This window comes from Amblyomma americanum, chromosome 8, assembly GCF_052857255.1.
Source record: "Amblyomma americanum isolate KBUSLIRL-KWMA chromosome 8, ASM5285725v1, whole genome shotgun sequence".
Lineage (NCBI taxonomy): Eukaryota > Metazoa > Arthropoda > Arachnida > Ixodida > Ixodidae > Amblyomma > Amblyomma americanum.
This window is the reverse complement of record NC_135504.1, coordinates 88245762-88264502: the sequence shown is the minus strand read 5'-3', so window position 1 is coordinate 88264502 and position 18741 is coordinate 88245762. Positions and strand designations below refer to the sequence as shown.

At 45.5% G+C, this 18741-nt stretch overlaps 1 protein-coding gene across 1 annotated transcript in view; it reads right to left on the bottom strand.

Moving 5' to 3' along the window:
* The window catches only part of B9d1 (B9 domain-containing protein 1), a 32121-nt gene continuing 13380 nt past the window's right edge, over nucleotides 1-18741 (bottom strand). Inside the window, exons 6-8 of the mRNA XM_077633449.1 lie at nucleotides 5568-5698; nucleotides 1506-1635; nucleotides 1-113 (exon numbers count right to left, since the gene is read on the bottom strand). Of these exons, the coding sequence (XP_077489575.1) occupies nucleotide 113; nucleotides 1506-1635; nucleotides 5568-5698 (262 nt within the window). The 3' untranslated portion in view covers nucleotides 1-112. The remainder of the gene's footprint in view (nucleotides 114-1505; nucleotides 1636-5567; nucleotides 5699-18741) is intronic.

Genomic DNA, 18741 nt, shown 5'->3' with positions numbered 1-18741 from the left:
CAAGACACCCGGAAGCTTTGTCATTTTAATTTAATTTCATTTTTGTCTTCTCTTCAACGCGGCATACAGATTCATACCTTGAAATTCTGCGTATCCTAAGTAGAATTTCTTATCTGGAAGAGAGGGAACAATTATTTCAGTAAACGTGCAACGTTGATGACCTTCTGAGCGAGCTAAGAATCTATATTTTTTATTCAGGGCAGCCGTCAGGGACGTCACGGTCCTTGCCTCAACAAGGACTGTGGGTGAGGTTGCCTGATCCGTGTATTCAAGCCATTAGTTTAGGAACTTTACACCTTGTGTCTTTTATACGTTTCTCCGGACTTATTTCCCTCATAATGCGCCATGAATGATGCACATAACCGCAATGCCTATGTCTTATAACCATCGCAGTTTTTATTGCACGTTTATAAATCTTTAATCAAAGCATATGCTAGTAACATGAGCCATCCATGTTGTGTATGACGCTGTTCGGTCGAGATGTATTTGCACCAAAAACATTCCTTATCAAAATCATGACTCATAATCAGGGGTGTCGGAGACCACGAGGCGAAACCTCCTTTAGGTCACATATGCTGTGCATGTCGATTCTGTAGGGCCGATATCTCGAAGATTCATTGATGTCTAAATGACCGGCTCTCAGAAAATCTCCCCTCGCTTCTGAAATTCAGGGAGTCCTAGTTTATCTTCCACCGAAAAGAAAAGAAACCTGACTGCCTGCTTAAAGGACGACCGTTCTACGCAATCTCACAAAACATTTTGCCTGCCTCCATCAAGCGCGATCCCTCGGGGCTGTTTGCATGCACCACTACGGTAACTCGCTGACCTGTATCAAGCCGGAAAGGGCTTTGTCTCTTTGGCAGTAATAAACGTAGGTCCAGATATTTCGGCGCTAGTTTACTTTCATGACCGGTGCCGAAGCAGAGATCCTGGTCTCCGACGTTAAGCTCGTTGTATGCGTCTGCCTGTTCCACACTTGCGCCTCAATTTTTGCACGTGAGCTCACGGTCATTTTTTCTTCTTTCTTCCGCTCAACGTCATGCTCCTCGCGTAGCTTTCCATTTGCATTTGGCGACCTGTACCCTCAAAGTGTTTAAGACCAGTGGCTCACCCGTTCGTTCAGGATATAAAATAGCAATGTACCGCAGAGAAGGCCGAGAAGCCCAGGTCCAATGAGTGCAGCACACGGATTTTCAGTCTACTGTGTCGTTTTAACTATGTCTATGATCTCTTCCCAGTGCTCCATGCTATCATGGAACCTCACTACCTCACCAAGCTATGTTCGGAACAAGTATAAAATGGCAAGCGGATTTTGATTCAACCAAGCAGTCAGGAAAGTTGTCGGTTGGCGCGAGCAAATGGGCGTCCTCTGCACACGTGCGTACACGCCTTCGGGCAAAATTATGCAACTACTCACACTAATCTATGCATTATTCACGTGCTACGCAGGCGCCTCAGCACTGAAGCTGCCAGCAGATATAGCAGCCAGCCTATCACACGCTCACCAGAAAGGGACTCCAACATTTTGTTTCGTTGTCGACTCACAGCTGCCAACGTTGTAGCCTAGCTTCTTCAGGTCTTTCGTGAGGACGTTGAACACCACGCTTACGGTTCCATTCGATGTGGTTCTTGTAACTGCGCGAGGGGGCAAAGGGATGGGAGGGCGCAACCATATTTATTGGCCGCCATCTTGGATTCGAGAAACCGAAACTATGCCGTCATTTTGTCTCCTGACGTCACAGTGCAGGGGTGAGGGGGGGGGGGTGAAACGGATGGGAGGCCACCACCAATTTTAATGGCCGCAATCTTGGATTCGAGAAACTGAAACTAATCCCCCATTTGGCCCCCTGGCGTCATACTGGGGGTAAGGGGAAGGGATGGGAGGGCAGAACCAATTTTAATGGCCGTCATCTTGGAATGGAGAAACCGAACCTATTTCGCCATTTCGCCCCCTGACGTCAGACTCCCAAAATTCCACCTCTATCGACCATATTGGACCGTGACGTCATCATTGACACGCGGCAGGTGGTTGTTTCTGAAATGCTATTGTAGAATATTGCTACATGTCTCAATGCGATATGTTCTCTTTTCTAGTTGCTGCCACAGATGGCGCTGTGATCTCCGGGTGGTAGCAGACCCCACGAAATCTCGGAACGTGATGAGTAAGAGCTAACGCTCTTGAAAACGATGCCTTAAGCGCTCTTCAAATATCGAGTTCTGTGCTTGGCGGGACATACATTGGCGTCCGTCTCAGCTTTCCCTTTTGGCGCTTACAGTGTCTGCAGTTGCTGCTTTAAACGCTGTGGTAACAGCGCGGTGGCCGATTTCCTACGCGTGACGTGCTCTCTATGAACCTAAGACACTTCCACTGTTTTTCATTTACCTTTCTTTACGGGCTTGTGGGCACAGAACGTTGTTTAATTTTTGATATCATTAAACACAGCCCATCCAAGTGAAAAAGGAAGAAAGTAATATTCAGGCGGGCTGAATTACTAAATCGTTCCATTACGACAACTCGCCAACGATGTTCTGCGCCTGACTTCATGAAAATGCAACACAGCCTATATCAAGCGAAAACCCAAGGACGTGACCGCCTCGTCACTCGCACATGTGCAGATTAAATAGTTGTGAGATCAAAGCTGACTAATCGTGGGAGACTGCTGTGTACTAAATGACAATATAAAAACAATGTAAAAACTTGAGCCAAAGGCACACTATGGTTATTTCAAAAAACAGGAAAACAACAACAGGTGAGCATGACAAAGATGAAAAGGGGGCACATGTCATTCAACAACTAACCACAGTTAAGGCTAAGTGGAAGAGATGCATATGTCAATCAACAATAATCCAGTCTAAGGGCGAAAAATGAGAGAATAAAAACATGAAGGCGAAAAACGAAGCAACAGACAACCAGAGTAAAAGCCTAAAAACTAACAGTCAACCATAGTAAGGGTGAAAATGACGAAGTTAAAGATGCGAATTGCAAACATGGAAAAACTGGCATGAAAAGGCAGAATGGGCGCGAGTTTGGGCTAAAGAAAAATCTTAGCCAATGAAACGTGAACAATTTCATTCCTTGAAGACTCGATATTTCGAAAAAAAGATTTTACAAAGAAGCCTCCAGAAAAGCAATTTCCTGTGGTAACAGCGAAATAGAGGGGGTACTAAAACACATGCTACTGGATTCTTTTACATGCAACGCTTCAACGACTCTCCTTTCGTTCTAGCCCCTCGATATGAACACAAAGGTCATGTTTTTAAACAGTGGCTTTCAAGGAATCTTTTTCATGCCCTCACCTTTGCCATTGCAGTTTTTACAATGTCGGGCTAAGTGCCGTCCGCTATTGTTTTTCTCAGCCCAGTTGTGCCCATGTGCCCTTTATTTGAAACAACCCTATAAATCCACTGTGCGAATTTCTTCTCGTGCTTGATGGTACACAGGGGCCTACTCTGCTTTTTTTGTGTCACCGAGCGCACACTCTGCTAAGCTTACGTGGAGCCGAGAAGACAACCTGTACCATTTAACGGCTGGCCACTTTTTTGATGTTATGTCAGACACTATCGATGTAGGGAACATACTCTAGTGTATCTTTCTTAAAGGTCTCTTTCTGTTTTCTACAAACGTTCATTTTTTGCAGCAGGATTTCCCACTGATAACCACCAGATAAGAACTGACAACCACCTACAGTTCCTGGACCTAAAATTTGAATTCGCCTCCCAGAATTTTTGTTGGTATTACAACCATAGGCGAAAGAAGAACCCGCTCTCGCTTGAAAGCGCGCATTCCAAGCTTTTCAAAGTTGCAAGCATAACCCTATATTGCAAGTCTTCTCTCGAGAAATGCTGCGTGCATAAAATGGCACATAGCTTCAATAAGCAAGTACAGCGCTTTTGCTCGGCTGAATGCCTTACTTTGTTAATTAGCAATGTGTGTGTGAATTTCTGCTGCAAAACAATGAAAGGTTGTAGAAAACAGAGAGAGTCATTCAAGCAATATACATAGCAGGTTGTTCCCTACATCCATCGTGTCTCACATAAAATAAAAAAACTGGCCAGATGTTACGGAGTAAAGGTTGTCCTCTCGGCTCCGTGTAGGCTTAGGAAAGTGTGCCCCTCGGTGACACAAAAAAAAAGCAGAGTAGACCCCTGTGTATCATCAATCACGAGAAGAAATTCACACAGTGCATTTCTGGGGTTGTTTAGGTAATTCCGCTCACCTGTGACAGGCTCTATATTGGACAAACCGGTAGGCGTTTCAATGAAAGGGCACGTGAACACCACTGGACTGTGAAAAACAATGCAGGAGATCCCAACATTGCAAGAACTGCAAGGGCAAAGGTGAGGGCATGAAAAAGACTTCCTACAAGCCGCTGTTTATAAACACGACCTTTGTGTTCAGATCAAGGAACCAGACAGAAAGGGAAGTCGTGGAAGCGTTGCACGTGAGAAAATCCAGTAACATGTGGGTCAGTAACCCTTCTATTTCGCTGTTACCACAGAAAATTCCTTTTTTGGAGGTTTTTTTTATAAAATCCTCTATTTTTTTTTGAAATGCTGAGTCTTCCAGGGATGAAATTGTTCACAAGTCATTGGCTTTTTTTTTGCCCACACTCGCACCCATTCTGTCTTTTCAGGCCGGCTTTTTCATTTTTTGCAATCCATGTTTTTAACTTCCCCATTTTAATCTTTACTGCGGTTGACTGCTGGTTTTCAGGCTTTTTCTCTGGTTGTCAGTTGCTTTGCTTTTCGCCTTCTCGTTTTTATTCCCGAACTTTTCGCCCTTACACTGGGTAATTGTTGGGTGACATGTGCTTTCTTTTCATCTTAGTCGTGCTCACTTATTGTTGCCCTTTTTTATTTTTTAAATAAGCGTAGTGTGTGCCTTTGGTTCAATTTTTTATATAGTTTTCTTAGTGCCCTTTAGTATATAGCATTATCACACGATTAGTCAGCTGTGGTCTCACATCCATCTGCACATGTGCGAGTGACGAGGCGGTCACGTGCTTAGGTTTTGCTTCATGTAGACTGTGTTGCAATCCGCGCCCGTGGTGTTTTGTACGTTTCTCGTTGCATGTGCCCTCGTCTTTTGCGCAGTTCTAACATTTCTTGACAGAATCAGGTAAGGTGTACATGCATATATATATATTAAATTTTTCCATCCTGTCTGGAGAGCCGAGGCAAAAGGCATATTCAAACGCCTGACGGGGTTTCAGAACCTATATTGCGCACAAATCTCCAGAAAGCGGTGAGACGATGGGAAATACACAACGATGATCGGGCAAAATAAAGAATCGAGAAAGGTTGAACTACACTCGTTAGGTACGGTAGTAAATGATGTCGGGCAGGCATTAACGAGAACAAAACGGCCAGTATACGCGAATACACACAGGTGTTTGCATACAGACAATACAATAACCTAAGATTTAATACTAGATTCGGTTTTGGAATAGTACCTGTCGGGCACCTCTAATTTTCTTTGGGGGTCAACGGTTTTTGCCGTACGTTGTTTTCCATTTAAGCTTCTGGGTACAACAGCATCTACTAATGACGCTCTCTATGCAGCGTACCTTCTCGACCTTCACCTCGAGCCACCACCTTGGGGTCGACGAACTCCGGCCGTCGTCCCGTCAGCCAGCTCGTCATCTTGTGCATCGTCGAAGAGGACTCCGGAACAAAGAGGGGCACACACTTCCGGTGCCTGCGAAGGACAGCACACACTAGAGCTTAGTGGCGCATTTGTGCTCTTCTTATTATGGTTGTTTGGCACTGCTAAAATATTATTCTGTTTTATTGAAGATAATCTCTAGCAAAATGTCAGTACGCATCGAAACAGCACACTAATCTTTAAGTCTTTTCTGGAAATACTACTGGGAATCAGCGGTCAAAACACCGCTCATACAGTTCGGAGAAGTAAAAAAAAAACACGGTTCTATGCTTTCGCCTCATTAATGCGTAAGTGTTCCTTCTATCTTTGATTGCGCACTCACCGGCCCACCTATTGCCCTTATTTAGCTCAGAGTCAAATTGGTAAAAAATGTCAGTTGATTTGGGTAATTAGGTCAAATGCGGATATTTGCGCTAGCATGGCGCGCATTGTCGGTTGGAGGTGCGACCTACTAGGTGGCACCCGGCTGCCACCTAATTACCAACCCAACGTCTTCTTCCAGTCAGCTACTTTGCAAGCATCATTCGAATCACGTTCTCCCCTTAACCGCTGCTGCACATTCCGCTTCGCTCGGTGCGCTTAGGGGCGGTGCCGCCTATTTAGAGCCCCATGTCGTCGCCTTATTACCACCGGCTACACCTTGTCATGTAAGCCACCCTGTGGGCAGGTGAGCTGTGACGCAGCGGCGCAAGACGCGTGCTGTGGTAGCTAGTGTTGGAATCGATGGGACTTGGGTTGCTTGGGTTCGGTTGTGACCCAGATTGCTCTTCCAAAGCAGTCTGTGATTAAATGGGCTGCCGACTGACATGGTGGCCAGGTCAGCAGCCTGTTAGAAATCCGGCTTAGACAGACGGATGGATGGACAGACAGGCAGACGAACACACGACGCGCAAATGTGGGGAACAGCCACTATTAGGGCTAGGGCACTGAAATATGTATTTATGGTTTATGGGGGTTTTACGTCCCAAAGCGACTCAGGCTATGAAGGACGCCGTAGTGAAGGGCTCCGGAATAATTTAGACCACCTGATGTTGTTTAACGTGCACTGACATCGCACAGTACAGGGGCCTCTAGAACTTCGCCTCCATCGAAAAGCGACCGCCGCGGCTGGTATCGAACCTGGGTCTTTCGGGTCAGCAGCCGAGCGCCATAACCACTGACCCACCGCGGTGGCTCTAAAAAATAATTATCACACAGAAGCTTATGTTTCCGAATTTCGCTGACAATTTAATAAAAAGTGAATTGTCTGCGTAATGCGGGAAAAGAAGCTTTTATGTGATAGGCACTGCGAATTTTCAGCCACGTTGAAATGACTAAAAACTTCATCTTTTCATGGCGACAAACCCAGAACTTTCGTGTAGAGTAAGAAGCCCGGACTGTAATGAAGGAGCGTTCTGAGGGACACACATTTTAACCGCGCAAGTAACCAAGGGCACAGGAATAAAAAAAAAAAGAGAGGACAAGGCCTGCGCTTCCAGTCAGTTTTACTGCACAGGCGTACCAAATACCTAACGGCATATACCAGGTGTTTCAGGGAAGGTATTCATTCATTTTTAAAAATAAGGTTTGAGGTAACGAGAAGCAATTTGCGACATATAATATGAGTGTTGGAGGACGTCAAAAACAGATTTATCTTCAGAAGCTATGTGATTAACTAAATTCTAATAGTTTATTTTTAACTATTACCAATGGGGACTTGATTGCAATTAGATATTTGTAGCCGGCCGTTAGTAAGAGCCATATATGTTTTTAGAATTTCGAAAACGCCATTACTCTCGCCCCTGTGGCACGACAAAATGTGGCTATTTCGATTAGTTGGCACCACTGGAGGGGTTACTTTGCCTACATACTTTTCCAAAGTGCATGTATTTTAGCACGATGTAGCCAAATTTTGTCATGCCACCGCGGCAAGAGTAATGGCGTTTGTAAAATTCAATAAACTTATATGAGTATTATTAACGGCTGGCTACAAATCCCTAATTGCAATCAAGTGCCTATAAGTAATAGTTGAAAAGTAAACTACTGGAATTTATTTAATCACCTAGCTTGTTAAGATGATTCGCCTGTTTTTTTGACGTCCGCCAACACTGGCACTACTATGCCGAAAAAGCTTCTGTTTACCTCAACAACCCTTTTTTTAAACACGAGTGATCACCTTCGCTGAAACACCTGATATATATATATATATATATATATATATATATATATATATATATATATATATATATATATATATATATATATATATATATATATATATATATATATAGATGCTGTTAGATGACGTTCTACGTCACACTTGCGGTATTACAGGACTTGCTACGTCCACCGCTATAGACGAGGGTGGCGCTGGTGAACACTCTCAAGGTTCGCTTACACGCTAAACATAAATACCCACGAAAAGCAGCAGATTGCACAGCCGTCGCCGTAGCTCAGTTGGTAAGAGCACCGGACGCGATATTCGGAGGTCGTGGGCTCGGATCCCAACGGCGGCATGGTTGTTTTTTCTGCTGCTTTATAAGTAATTTTCTTTAAAAAATTATTGATTGGCACTAGATATAAAAAAAAAGAAACATTCCTCTATGCACCTTGGTTTCGGTTACTGTTGGCTTCCTACACACACACACACACACACACACACACACACACACACACATATATATATATATATATATATATATATATATATATATATATATATATATAGTATAGAAAAATAAACGTATTTGGTTGTTAGAGGCAAAAATTCGAAGTTGAAAACGCTTTATTTAGCCATAGATTCATTTTGAGTCGACGTTTCGGACAGAGCCTGTCCTTTCTCAAGAGTCTTGCCGATGAGAAACTAGCAAAAAAATTCAAGCAAAAATTGTTCGATGGCTGCCAACTGAGTTGTAGACACGATCAAAGAGTGCGCTTTCATTCTGAGTTTCAATCGCGAGTTGCTATAGCGCAGGGATATTTGCAGTTACTGTACATTCGTAATGTGTGCGGAAAAACCATGACGTGCTGGAGGCTTCAGCCCTGTTCTAAAAAGAGCATTCCAGACTATCCGATCTGCTCGTGTCTGATATTGATAAAATGAAATTAGGTGTAAAATGTCCTGCGCGGTGCTCTTCCAAATTCTCATGAACAAGAAAAGAACCGTGCAGAGCTACATTCCTGCTGCAAAGGCTTAAAAACTGAGAGTATCTCTGTGAAATTGCCTCGATGATTGAAGGAAGTATCAAAAAAGGTAGGAGCGTGCCCGAGGAACGTACAAATAGGAACGACATAAAATGGGCGAAACCGTAGTTGGCCACTCTGTATTACGACCAAACATCACACGGTTAAAGATGTTGCTCTGTATTGTTTCGCACGAAAATTTCTCAATGGAAATGTGCACTAAATAGCTTGCAACGTGCATTGATTTTGGATGAACAAAACAAATTCACGGGACGGTTACGAGTGTGCCACACAAATCGTTGAGCGTTAGTTTGGTGGGACTACGAAGAATCTTTCACGGACATGTTTTTTGTTTCTCGCAATGTCTGACAGCCGGATGTGAATCCAGACTTGCCGAGGGCTGCAGTGATATTCTGAAACAAACTTCTTTCGAAAGACTGTTTACAGCAGTGACTATTAATCCGCCACGGAAATCTCAATGTCTCCTAGAAGTGGAGAGGGTGATTTTTCTCTCTCTACTATGTCACCCGTCGCTGGTCAGCGCGTAAGAGCTTGAACTTCAATCCCCGTTTGGAAACGGTAACACAAACCACTTTTGCAGGCTGACATGTGAAGCAAGCCAACACCTATCGAAACCAAAGACCGCGATGAACTACTTTTTACGCCACAGTGTGAAGGCCCCGTTCAGCAAAATAGCCAGCATCGGCTTTTCAGCTGTCAGCTAATTATCAGGATTGGTCCAAAAAGTGACTGTGACAAGAGGGTTTCACAGATGGCGCAATGCACAAAAACGCATCGGATCAGCAATGATCAGAGCAACCGCTTGAAATGCGAAACGCACGAGCCGCCCGTCGCGTTGTATTCGTCCTTACCCTAAGCTGCAGCGATGGCACAGTGGCTGTGGCGCTCGACTGGTGGCCCGAAATACGCGGGTTCGACCCCGGCCGTAGGGTTTAATTTCAATGCAGGCGAAATTATAGTGTAGGTTAAAGCACCCCAGACTCCGAAAATTTCCGGAGCCCTACACTACGGCGTCCCTCATAGCTTGAGTCGCCTTGGGTCATCATGCCCCCTAAACTAAACCATCCTCACTCTCATATAACCACGCAGCTGACCACGACTCACGTTCCTAGCGTCGCGTGTTTTGCAACACGCAGTCTGTGTCGGAGCTCGGAGAAAACTGCTTTTCAATGCCATCTAGCAACAGCTATCTGCGATCGAGACAATCGTGTCGCCGCCCCATTTTTCCTACAAGCATGTCCGTTAGCTCGACTCAATGAGTCACGCTCCTTCTTGCCCAAATGCTCCGATGTGGTAAAATTCGCGTGGGTGGCGTTTTTTTCGTATTTTTGTTTTCACGGCATGGTCGAGTTACAGCGAGGCAACCAGCGCATGAGCAGCGCTCGCCTGGCTGCGATATCGCTAGCGTAATGGGCGTTCGCGTGATGCTAAGTCGGTGAACAAAAGGCCATCCCTGTGGTGTCTCCGCATTTCACCGAACAGTAGCACGACGCACCTAGTGAAACGAAATGACACGCATGCAGATAAGGTAGGTCCTCTTTGGGCTGTCTCGATCCCTGTCGCTGTCGCAAGATGGCGTTCTGATGCAGTTTCCTTGGAAGTATTTTTTTTTCTAGCCAGTAGATATTCGAGCATTTTGCGGTAGCAAAAATTGGGTGCTGCTGAGATGGTCAAGGAACTGAAGGCGAAATGCAAGGAGTGTGGGACGTCTGTGAATTTGAAGGAAACGCGGTTCGAATCTGCAGAGGAGGCCGAAGGCGCGGAAATGTTGCGTATTAAGAGCACGCCTGGACAGAGCTGACCAAGCGAACACCAACCTAGCCTTACGTATGGATGTTCTAGAAGAGCTTCAGGTAGAGAGGGCAGAGAACCGCAAACTTCAAGAACAGCTTAGTCAATTGTTGGACGTAGAAATGAATAGCCCCGCCATGCGCAGCCGCAATGGCGAACATTCCAGCGCCAGCCACGTGGATGGGTCCTGCACTGACATGGACAGCGATAAGGAATTAGGTCAGGCAGGTTCAGACAGGAACAGCTACGCACACGTGGCAGCTAGGAAGACTGAAGGCGATGGAGAGAAGGGGAACAAGCTAACTCCCAGAAATGGGGTGACAGTCACAGATAAGAAGCAGCATAATAATCCGGACGTTAGCGTGGAGGAAGGGAATACCCTAGTGCTTATCGGTGGTGACTCAAATATGAGTTGGTGCAAAAGAACTATAATGCAGCGTGTAAAGGGGGATAAGCGGGTAGCTGTCGGGGCATTTCCAGGCAGGACAATGGACGCAGTACTGAGATACACAAAAAAGCAAACTTTACGATAATGTTGCAGAGCCCAATTTGGTAGTGCCAGCGGCGGCGCTAAATGGTGTCCTGAATGGTAAAGCCGTAAAAGTAGTGGAAGAAATAGCGGAGGGAGTGGACGATTTAAGGGCGATAGCGCAGCAAGTCCAGATCGCGGTGTGCACAGTGCCGGAGGTGAAAGGACGGAACGGAGAAATCGACAAGGACGTTGTGGCTGTTAATCGGGAGATATGGAATTTAAGCCAGGAGAAAGGCTTTGAAGTGGCAGACATAAACAGGGAAGTGTATAGAGCAGGCTTTGGCAGAGATTTTACAGGAGATGGCATTCATTTTAGCGGAAGGCTAGGATCAGAGATCGGCTGGCGCCTGGCAGGCCGGGCAGTAGCTTTTTTATGGGGTCCACGGCAGCTCGGGGCGTAGGGGCGTGTGGGAGCGAAGTATAAAATGTAACAATGGCGACTGAGCCCAACAAACTGACCACTAGTAACACCAAGAATAAAATTACTGAAAAGAAATGTAGCAACAGAATGAGGCACGTAAACATGCAAGGCAGTAGAAAGAGAGCGAAATGGTTATAAATAGAACAGCACTTAAAGGAAGAATAAGTAGGTGTGTACTCGTAGTGCGAGACACATCTCAGGGACCTTTGAAGATCAATCGTTTATTGACGGCTATATCTGCGAAGTGACCAACAGAACAACAACGAAGAAGAATGTGGAGGGTCAGGTATGCTGATACATCAAGGAACAAATTGTCAAATAATAACGTCAACTTGTAAAGGACATGTCTGGTTATCAGGTACAATTTCCGGTAAAAGGACATGGCTAGCGGTACTTTATTCACTGACAGGGGTCAATGCAGGCAAGAAAACAAAGACCTAGTTAAGTCACCCAATGACGATATAAACAGTATGGAGAGAGAGAAACAACTTTATTGAGCAGAGCTAATTACGACGTCTTCTTAGACGCCGTCGTTGGAAGTGGTCCCCTCTTCACTGGACCCATATACTTCCTTACACGCCACATCGAGGATCTGGATGGATACACAGAGTGCAGCGGGAAGTTAATTCTAGACTTCTGTGAACGGCGCAACCTAGTCATTGTAAACAGAGAAACTGGATGTGAGGGACAAACGACGTGTGAATTCCGTAAGAGGAATACGACCTTTGAATAGTGCGTAATGTCGAAGGGGATCTACAGCAAGCTCGCAATAATGCATATAGACGAAGAGGAGAAGTACAACCTACGAAGTGATCATAAGTGTATTAGTCTGCAGTTGGGAGCCCCGCTCAAAAGAGAAATACAGAGAAGTCAGAAAGAGAACGCAAAATTAACCGACGAACAAATAGCGCCAATAGCAGAAGCAATAGAGAAACGCTCTATGGGAAAATAGATTATAATCAGTCAGAACTACTCATTAGTAAAAAATAAAGCATGTAAAAGGAGTAAACCGCTGTAAAGGAAAGAGGAAGCCACGAAGTTGGTGGAATAAGGAAATCAGGGAGGCCATCGAACAATGACGGTTGGCTTCAAGGGAACACGGAAGTTAAGAGGCCGCAGTTATTTGAAAAGGAAATAGGCCAAAATTGGGAATCTTATCGACAAAAGAAACAGCAAGTGCAGGTCCTCGTCCAGGCTAAAATAAAACAGTCCTCTCATCGCTGGGTGGCTGTAGTTCACGATGCAACTAAAGGGGGGTCAAGAATATTCTGGGACCATATAAGCTGGCAGCGTAAAGCGAATGACCGAAAGTAGGAACAGATTCAGGATGCCGAGGAAAAAAGTTTAGAGGGATGGTGGAGGTGGTGAAAAACTTTATAAAGTAGAGCAAGCCTTAATTGTTACATCCTAGTGATGGGATTGCTCTTGGATGCGTGTCGTGGCCGGAAGGTGATGCTTCTCAGCGACTTCCAAAGCCCAGTCCACTAGCTGCCGTTGGACAGCCGGGTCAGAACTGGACACCGCAGCCTCACATCGCTCGAGGTCTGTGAGTTGCCAATCGGCTGGTGGAAGCAGCTCAGAGCAAGAATAAAGAATGTGTGCAAAATCCGCTTTTGGAGCGCCGCAGAGGGTGCATACTGGCGTGAACAGTCCCGGGTGAACCAGGGCTAAGTGGGCAGGGGAGAGGAAGGTGCGGGATTGTAGCTGTCGCCACGTCACCTGCTGCAATTAGTGAGAGACTTGTGCGGAGGGGGATACGTTAGCCGTTGCTCACGGTGATGTAGAGTGATCTCGTGATACGCGACCATTCGATCTCGAGCGTCTACATTTCATCGGTTATAGGTGAGTTATTTAGTAACGACGATAGGGTAACCTCCATAAATGAGTGAGCAACACAGGAGAGCACAATAGAAAACAGCTTAGAGCTGGTCAGTCTTAACTGCAAAAAGGCGGAAGCAAATATTCCAAAATGCACATCCGCACGGATGGACGAAATTCCAATCAAGTTGATCGATGAACTTGGCCCGAGAGGCAAGGAAACACTAAGAAAACCATTTGAGGCAGTCATAACAAATAAGCAAATTAGGCACAGCTGAAAACACAGTACAATTATTTTCATTGATAAAGGGGAATGCGATCAGATGACCATAAAATTATTCTGGTCGATTACGATAACATCAGTCATATACAGGCTGGCGATGCAGGTGGTGAAATTAAAAATATAGGCATGGGTAGAAAGTAATACAATACTCGGAGGATTTCAGAACTGGTTTAGAAGGGGTAGGCGCTTAGATTATAGCCTGTTCGTACTTACCCAATGGATAGATATAGCTAAGGCGGAAAACAGACCTCTGTATTTAGCCTTCCTGGACATAAGCGGTGCATACAACAACGTTAACAAGGAACTCCTGAGCACCATATTAAAAGGTAAAGGTATCGGTCACGAGGTAATTAATTTTCTACAGGAAATAAATCGAGAAAATAAAGCTGAAATAACATTCGAAGGGATCAAGAGTACGACAACATTTGAGGTACACAAAGGATTAAGTCAAGATTGCCTCCTATCACCGCTGTTGTTCATGTTTATATAATAGATGTGGAAAGAAGGCTACAAGGAAGCATTGTAGGTTATAATCTGTCGTACAGATTAGGCGGAACGGTCATTGAGCAGCGACTACCGGGTTTAATGTGGGTACAATATTGTACTGTTAGCTTATAGCCAGGAAGATTTGCACTCGGGTTAATTGCTGGGCAGACGAAGGAGACCGTCTAGGTTTCAGTTTTAGCGCAACTAAGTCAGGTCAGATGATTTTGAACGATACAACGGATCAGGAGCTTACAATAACAGGCCATGAAATACCCTGAGTGGCCGAATACAAATGTCTCCGGATATGGGCAAACGAAGGGCAGATGCAAACGGAAAAGCACGAGCAGTCTCTCATAGCAAAAGGGCGAAGAGATGCCTGGATAATGAAGCATAGGGAATTGTGGGGGTACAGCAAATATGATGTACTGAGAGGTATTTGGAAAAGAATAATGGTGCCGAGGCTTACTTATGGGATTGCGATTATGTATTTAAACGCAGAAGTTCAGTCGAGATTAGAAGAAAATCAGAGAGCTGTTGGAAGGTTAGCACTAGGTGCTAACGGGACACAAACGAGGCATTAAGGGGATATGTGCTGGGCATCATTCGAAGCACGGGAAGCTCAGAGTAAGATACTATCTGAAGAACGCCTGAGGAAATTGGACGGTAACAGGTGCACAGCTATAGATTTAAATAACTAAACAGACAAGCCGTCGACTCACAACGGCGGAAAAGAACTAGGAAGCTAACAAGTTAGTATGACAGACACGAGGGCGGAGAAAGAAAGAGCATTAAACGACTGGTTAAAAACGCCGAAAGTGAAATTTGGAGAAATTCATTGAAAAAAAAAGCACAGTGCAGAACGATATAGATACTGGAAAAAGAAGATCAGTAAGCAAGCCTTTCATGATAACTCAAGAGGCAGTGCCCTACTCTTTGAAGCTAGGTCAGGGTGCCTTAGAACGCGCAGCTACAAAAAGAAATTTAACGAAGATGACATTTGTGCTGAGTGTGCTAAATCCGTAGAAACAGTAGAACACCTCATACTGAAATGTGGTGGTATCCATCCCGATGTCGATGCTGTCATAGTCACTCTTCCTGAGGCCCTGGGGTTTAGAAATAAAAATGGTCATGCAAATAAGTCTGCGGTAGAAATTAGCAAAAAGCGATTGGAAGGTTGGTGGCTCAAAAGTAGAGAGGTGACATAAGTTCAGAAGTGTGGGAAGACGTATTTAAAGAAAATGGCAAGTTTCAATTACAACCTACAAACATAGTTGAACAAAAATAAAGGGAAAAACAGCTGAGTATGGCGGCAACTGCAATCACCCCGTTTCAAAGAGGACGCTCCTTCCTTCCTTCCTTCCTTCCTTCCTTCCTTCCTTCCTTCCTTCCTTCCTTCCTTCCTTCCTTCCTTCCTTCCTCCCTCCCTCCCTTCCTTCCTTCCATCCTTCCTTCTTTCCTTACTTCCTTCCTTTCTTTCTTCCTTCCTTCCTTCCTTCTCTTCGTCTGCCTGTCTGTTCGTCCGTCCATTTATCTATCCCGAGCTCCGCCACCGTCTGCGAGTTGTATACCACTTTTGCTCACGACTGTACGTGGTGTAGTCTTCCACATAATTACTGAGCGTGAAAGAGGAAACAGTATCTGTGTCCGCACTGGCAAGAGGAACCACTGTCGCGTCATACCGTAAGAGCCAGCGCTTAAGTATCCCCTGTATTTTGTTCTCAATTTGTGATTAATGAACTGGAAATTTATAGCGTGATTATTTTACGACTGAAATATAATGCCTAATCAAAGCAGAACAACAACAACTGCATGCAGCTGGTGGGATTAGAAACTACGAAATGTGTGTGCTCGAAATTGTGCTTGCCTCCGAAAGGGCGCAGAGGGGTTTCCGGAGGCTCTTTCAAGTGGACATTCCTAAAGAAGCCGGGCGCTAGGCTGGGGAACGTTTGTACCTATTCTTGTCCCATGACGCGTTTCGAACCAACCACTTCCAGCAACCAAACCGGGCACCCAATACCCTTGGTCACCTGTCGTCTCCAACCTTTTCTCTCTTCCCAAGCTATACACTTTTCTTCCTGCCAACCGAGGCAAGTGACGCTGCGGATGCCGACAATGGTGCGAAACTGAGGAACCAGCTGATAATAGGTAATGTTGCAAAATCTTCTTCAGGTTGCGTTCTCATAGGAATTGCGTAAAATCTCATGTAATGAAAATGATAGCTGCGCACTCAAAGACAGCAAATCTCTTCAATATAACTACAGCAAAATAAACAGAGGGGAACGGGTTCACTCCACCGCTATGCTGTGAGGCTCGTTCTGAATCCTGAGCGTTGTAGATTCTTAAAAGGTGCTATCAACATTCCCTGTGGACCCTTCGAAAATTATGACACGCGTGGGTGCTTCATGAGTTGCAAACCAACCCGATCGGCCTGTGCATTTCAGTACGACATCACTAAGTGGGCCTCTAGTGAAGAAGGCGTCCTGTGTCGCGATGAAGATGAATGAGCCGGGAGCAGAGGTTCGTGTGCACGTACTGTTTGGCGGAGTCGCAGAGGGTGACTTGACGAGGCTGCCCAGCTACTGCAAAGGTAGGCGCCAAGCGGAAGGATGAGAAAGGAGGGTAACGTGACTCACTCGGTGCGGCTGGGAACCTGCTCTGCCCTGCCGGCACTTCAAGTGTTCCATTGGGAGGCTGAATAAAAACTGCTGCAGTTAGCCACTTGGGCCACTGCGCGCACGAGACCACATTCTGAACGATTAGAGGCCCGCTTCTGGTTGAAAGTATTCATTGCAGCCGAAGCGAGGCAAGAAAAAAAGGAGTGTTCCTTTGTCACCTTGCAGTCTTACTGCGCCAAGTAGTCCGGTCAGCGAACGAGGGTTTGTGCACCCCGCCTCCGGAAACCCAAGAGCAGGCGGCTCGCAGAGTTGTCCTGTTGTGAGCACGCTCCTTGAGAGCCTTTTTCTCTCCAGCCACCTAATAATATAACGGCGAGGGGCGACCGACCGAAGAGTTAAACTGTTAAACCCGAGAAAGGGGTTCTCTTGTGTGAACTTGTTGGCCAGTTCCCCGGACTGCTGCCATGGAATGACAGTTGTGTTTGGCTGCACAAGCATTCAAGATACAAAAACGCAGCTTTTGTGCTCACTTCACGCCGAGCCTGCTAATGGCGATCCAGATGCTTTGGGCTGAGCAAAGCGGGCTGAACGCCAACGCGAAAGACGGCAACAACAGCATGAGTCGACAGACCCTGCAGTCATAGTGAAGCGACAGGCAAAAGCGGTGCGGCATGAACGGTATAAGCGTGCCAGACAAGCTGAAGCTGCCGAAGAACGAGCGCAGCGACACCATGCGGATGCCCTTACCCCCAAGCGGAAACGAATCTCGAAGGCTCCGGTAGAGCGCGCTGCTGACATACGGGATTGACAAGTTTCGGAAACTGCAGAGCAGAAAGCCCTTCGACTGGAAGCGGGCTGCTTGGCTAAGGCAGCTCGACGGCAGCGGAAAGCAGAGGAACGACAGCAGCAGCACGTTGCCGCGACAAACATATTCAAGCGGGATTTCCTGGACAATTCATTTGGTTATGCGTGTTTTGTGTGTGACAGACTTTGGCACAAGCGTATAAATACCTATAACCCCAAGGAAGCCAACACTTTTGCTGTCTTAGAGACGATATTTCCCTAACTGAGTTCTATAAGTTTCTCTTCTCTGTTCACGACTTGTAAGATCTCCTTGAGACAGCAAGAGGTCTTTCATACTCTGTGAGTGATGGTTACGCATATCCTCTCAAACCTACTAATTTCCTTTCGTTAGATACGGTTTTGGGACGGGTGATCTCCCCACGAATACCGTTCATTCAGGTTCAAGATCCTTGTGTAAGCCTGGGCAGTACGTAATCAATCAGTAAATTGTTAATTTTCCTTTAGAGACCGAAATCATGCTCAATGTTTTGCCGTGGGAAATTGAGGGCGACGATTACAATTTGGTAAATATTAAGCGGAGAATGGTCAACAAAACTTCCTACCTTTCGAACACTTTCAAGAGATATGCTTATGCCGTGGATCTCAAGAGAATTTCTTCGTAGCCTGACAGGGCTTCACAAGGGCGGAAAACTGCTATCACACATATAATTGCAAAAAGGGTTAAATCGTCAATAATTTTTTTGACAAAGGTTGTACATATGTAATAGCACTGCGACTGAAAAATTTTAAATTTTTCAGGAAGTAAAAATATATTTCGGTTTAAAGGAAGCCAAGAGTCACCCAAACGGATGAAAGCCTAGTGTCCTTGAAATTTTGAAAACACCACTAACAGACACAGACAGGACGAAGAGGGTAGTGGATAGGACACGCACACTTGCTTGTGCGTGCTAGCGCAGTTGCCACAGTTTTAAAGGTGCAGGTGCTCAAACTAGTCCAGCTTAAAGAAGGAAATACCAGCCAAAAAAAAAGACGAACACATCATGAGAGAACAACCCAGGACAACGGCTCCAGCCATTGTCCTGTGTTGTTCTCTCCTGGTGTGTTCGTCTTTTTTTGGCTCGTATTTTCTTCTTTAACATGCCA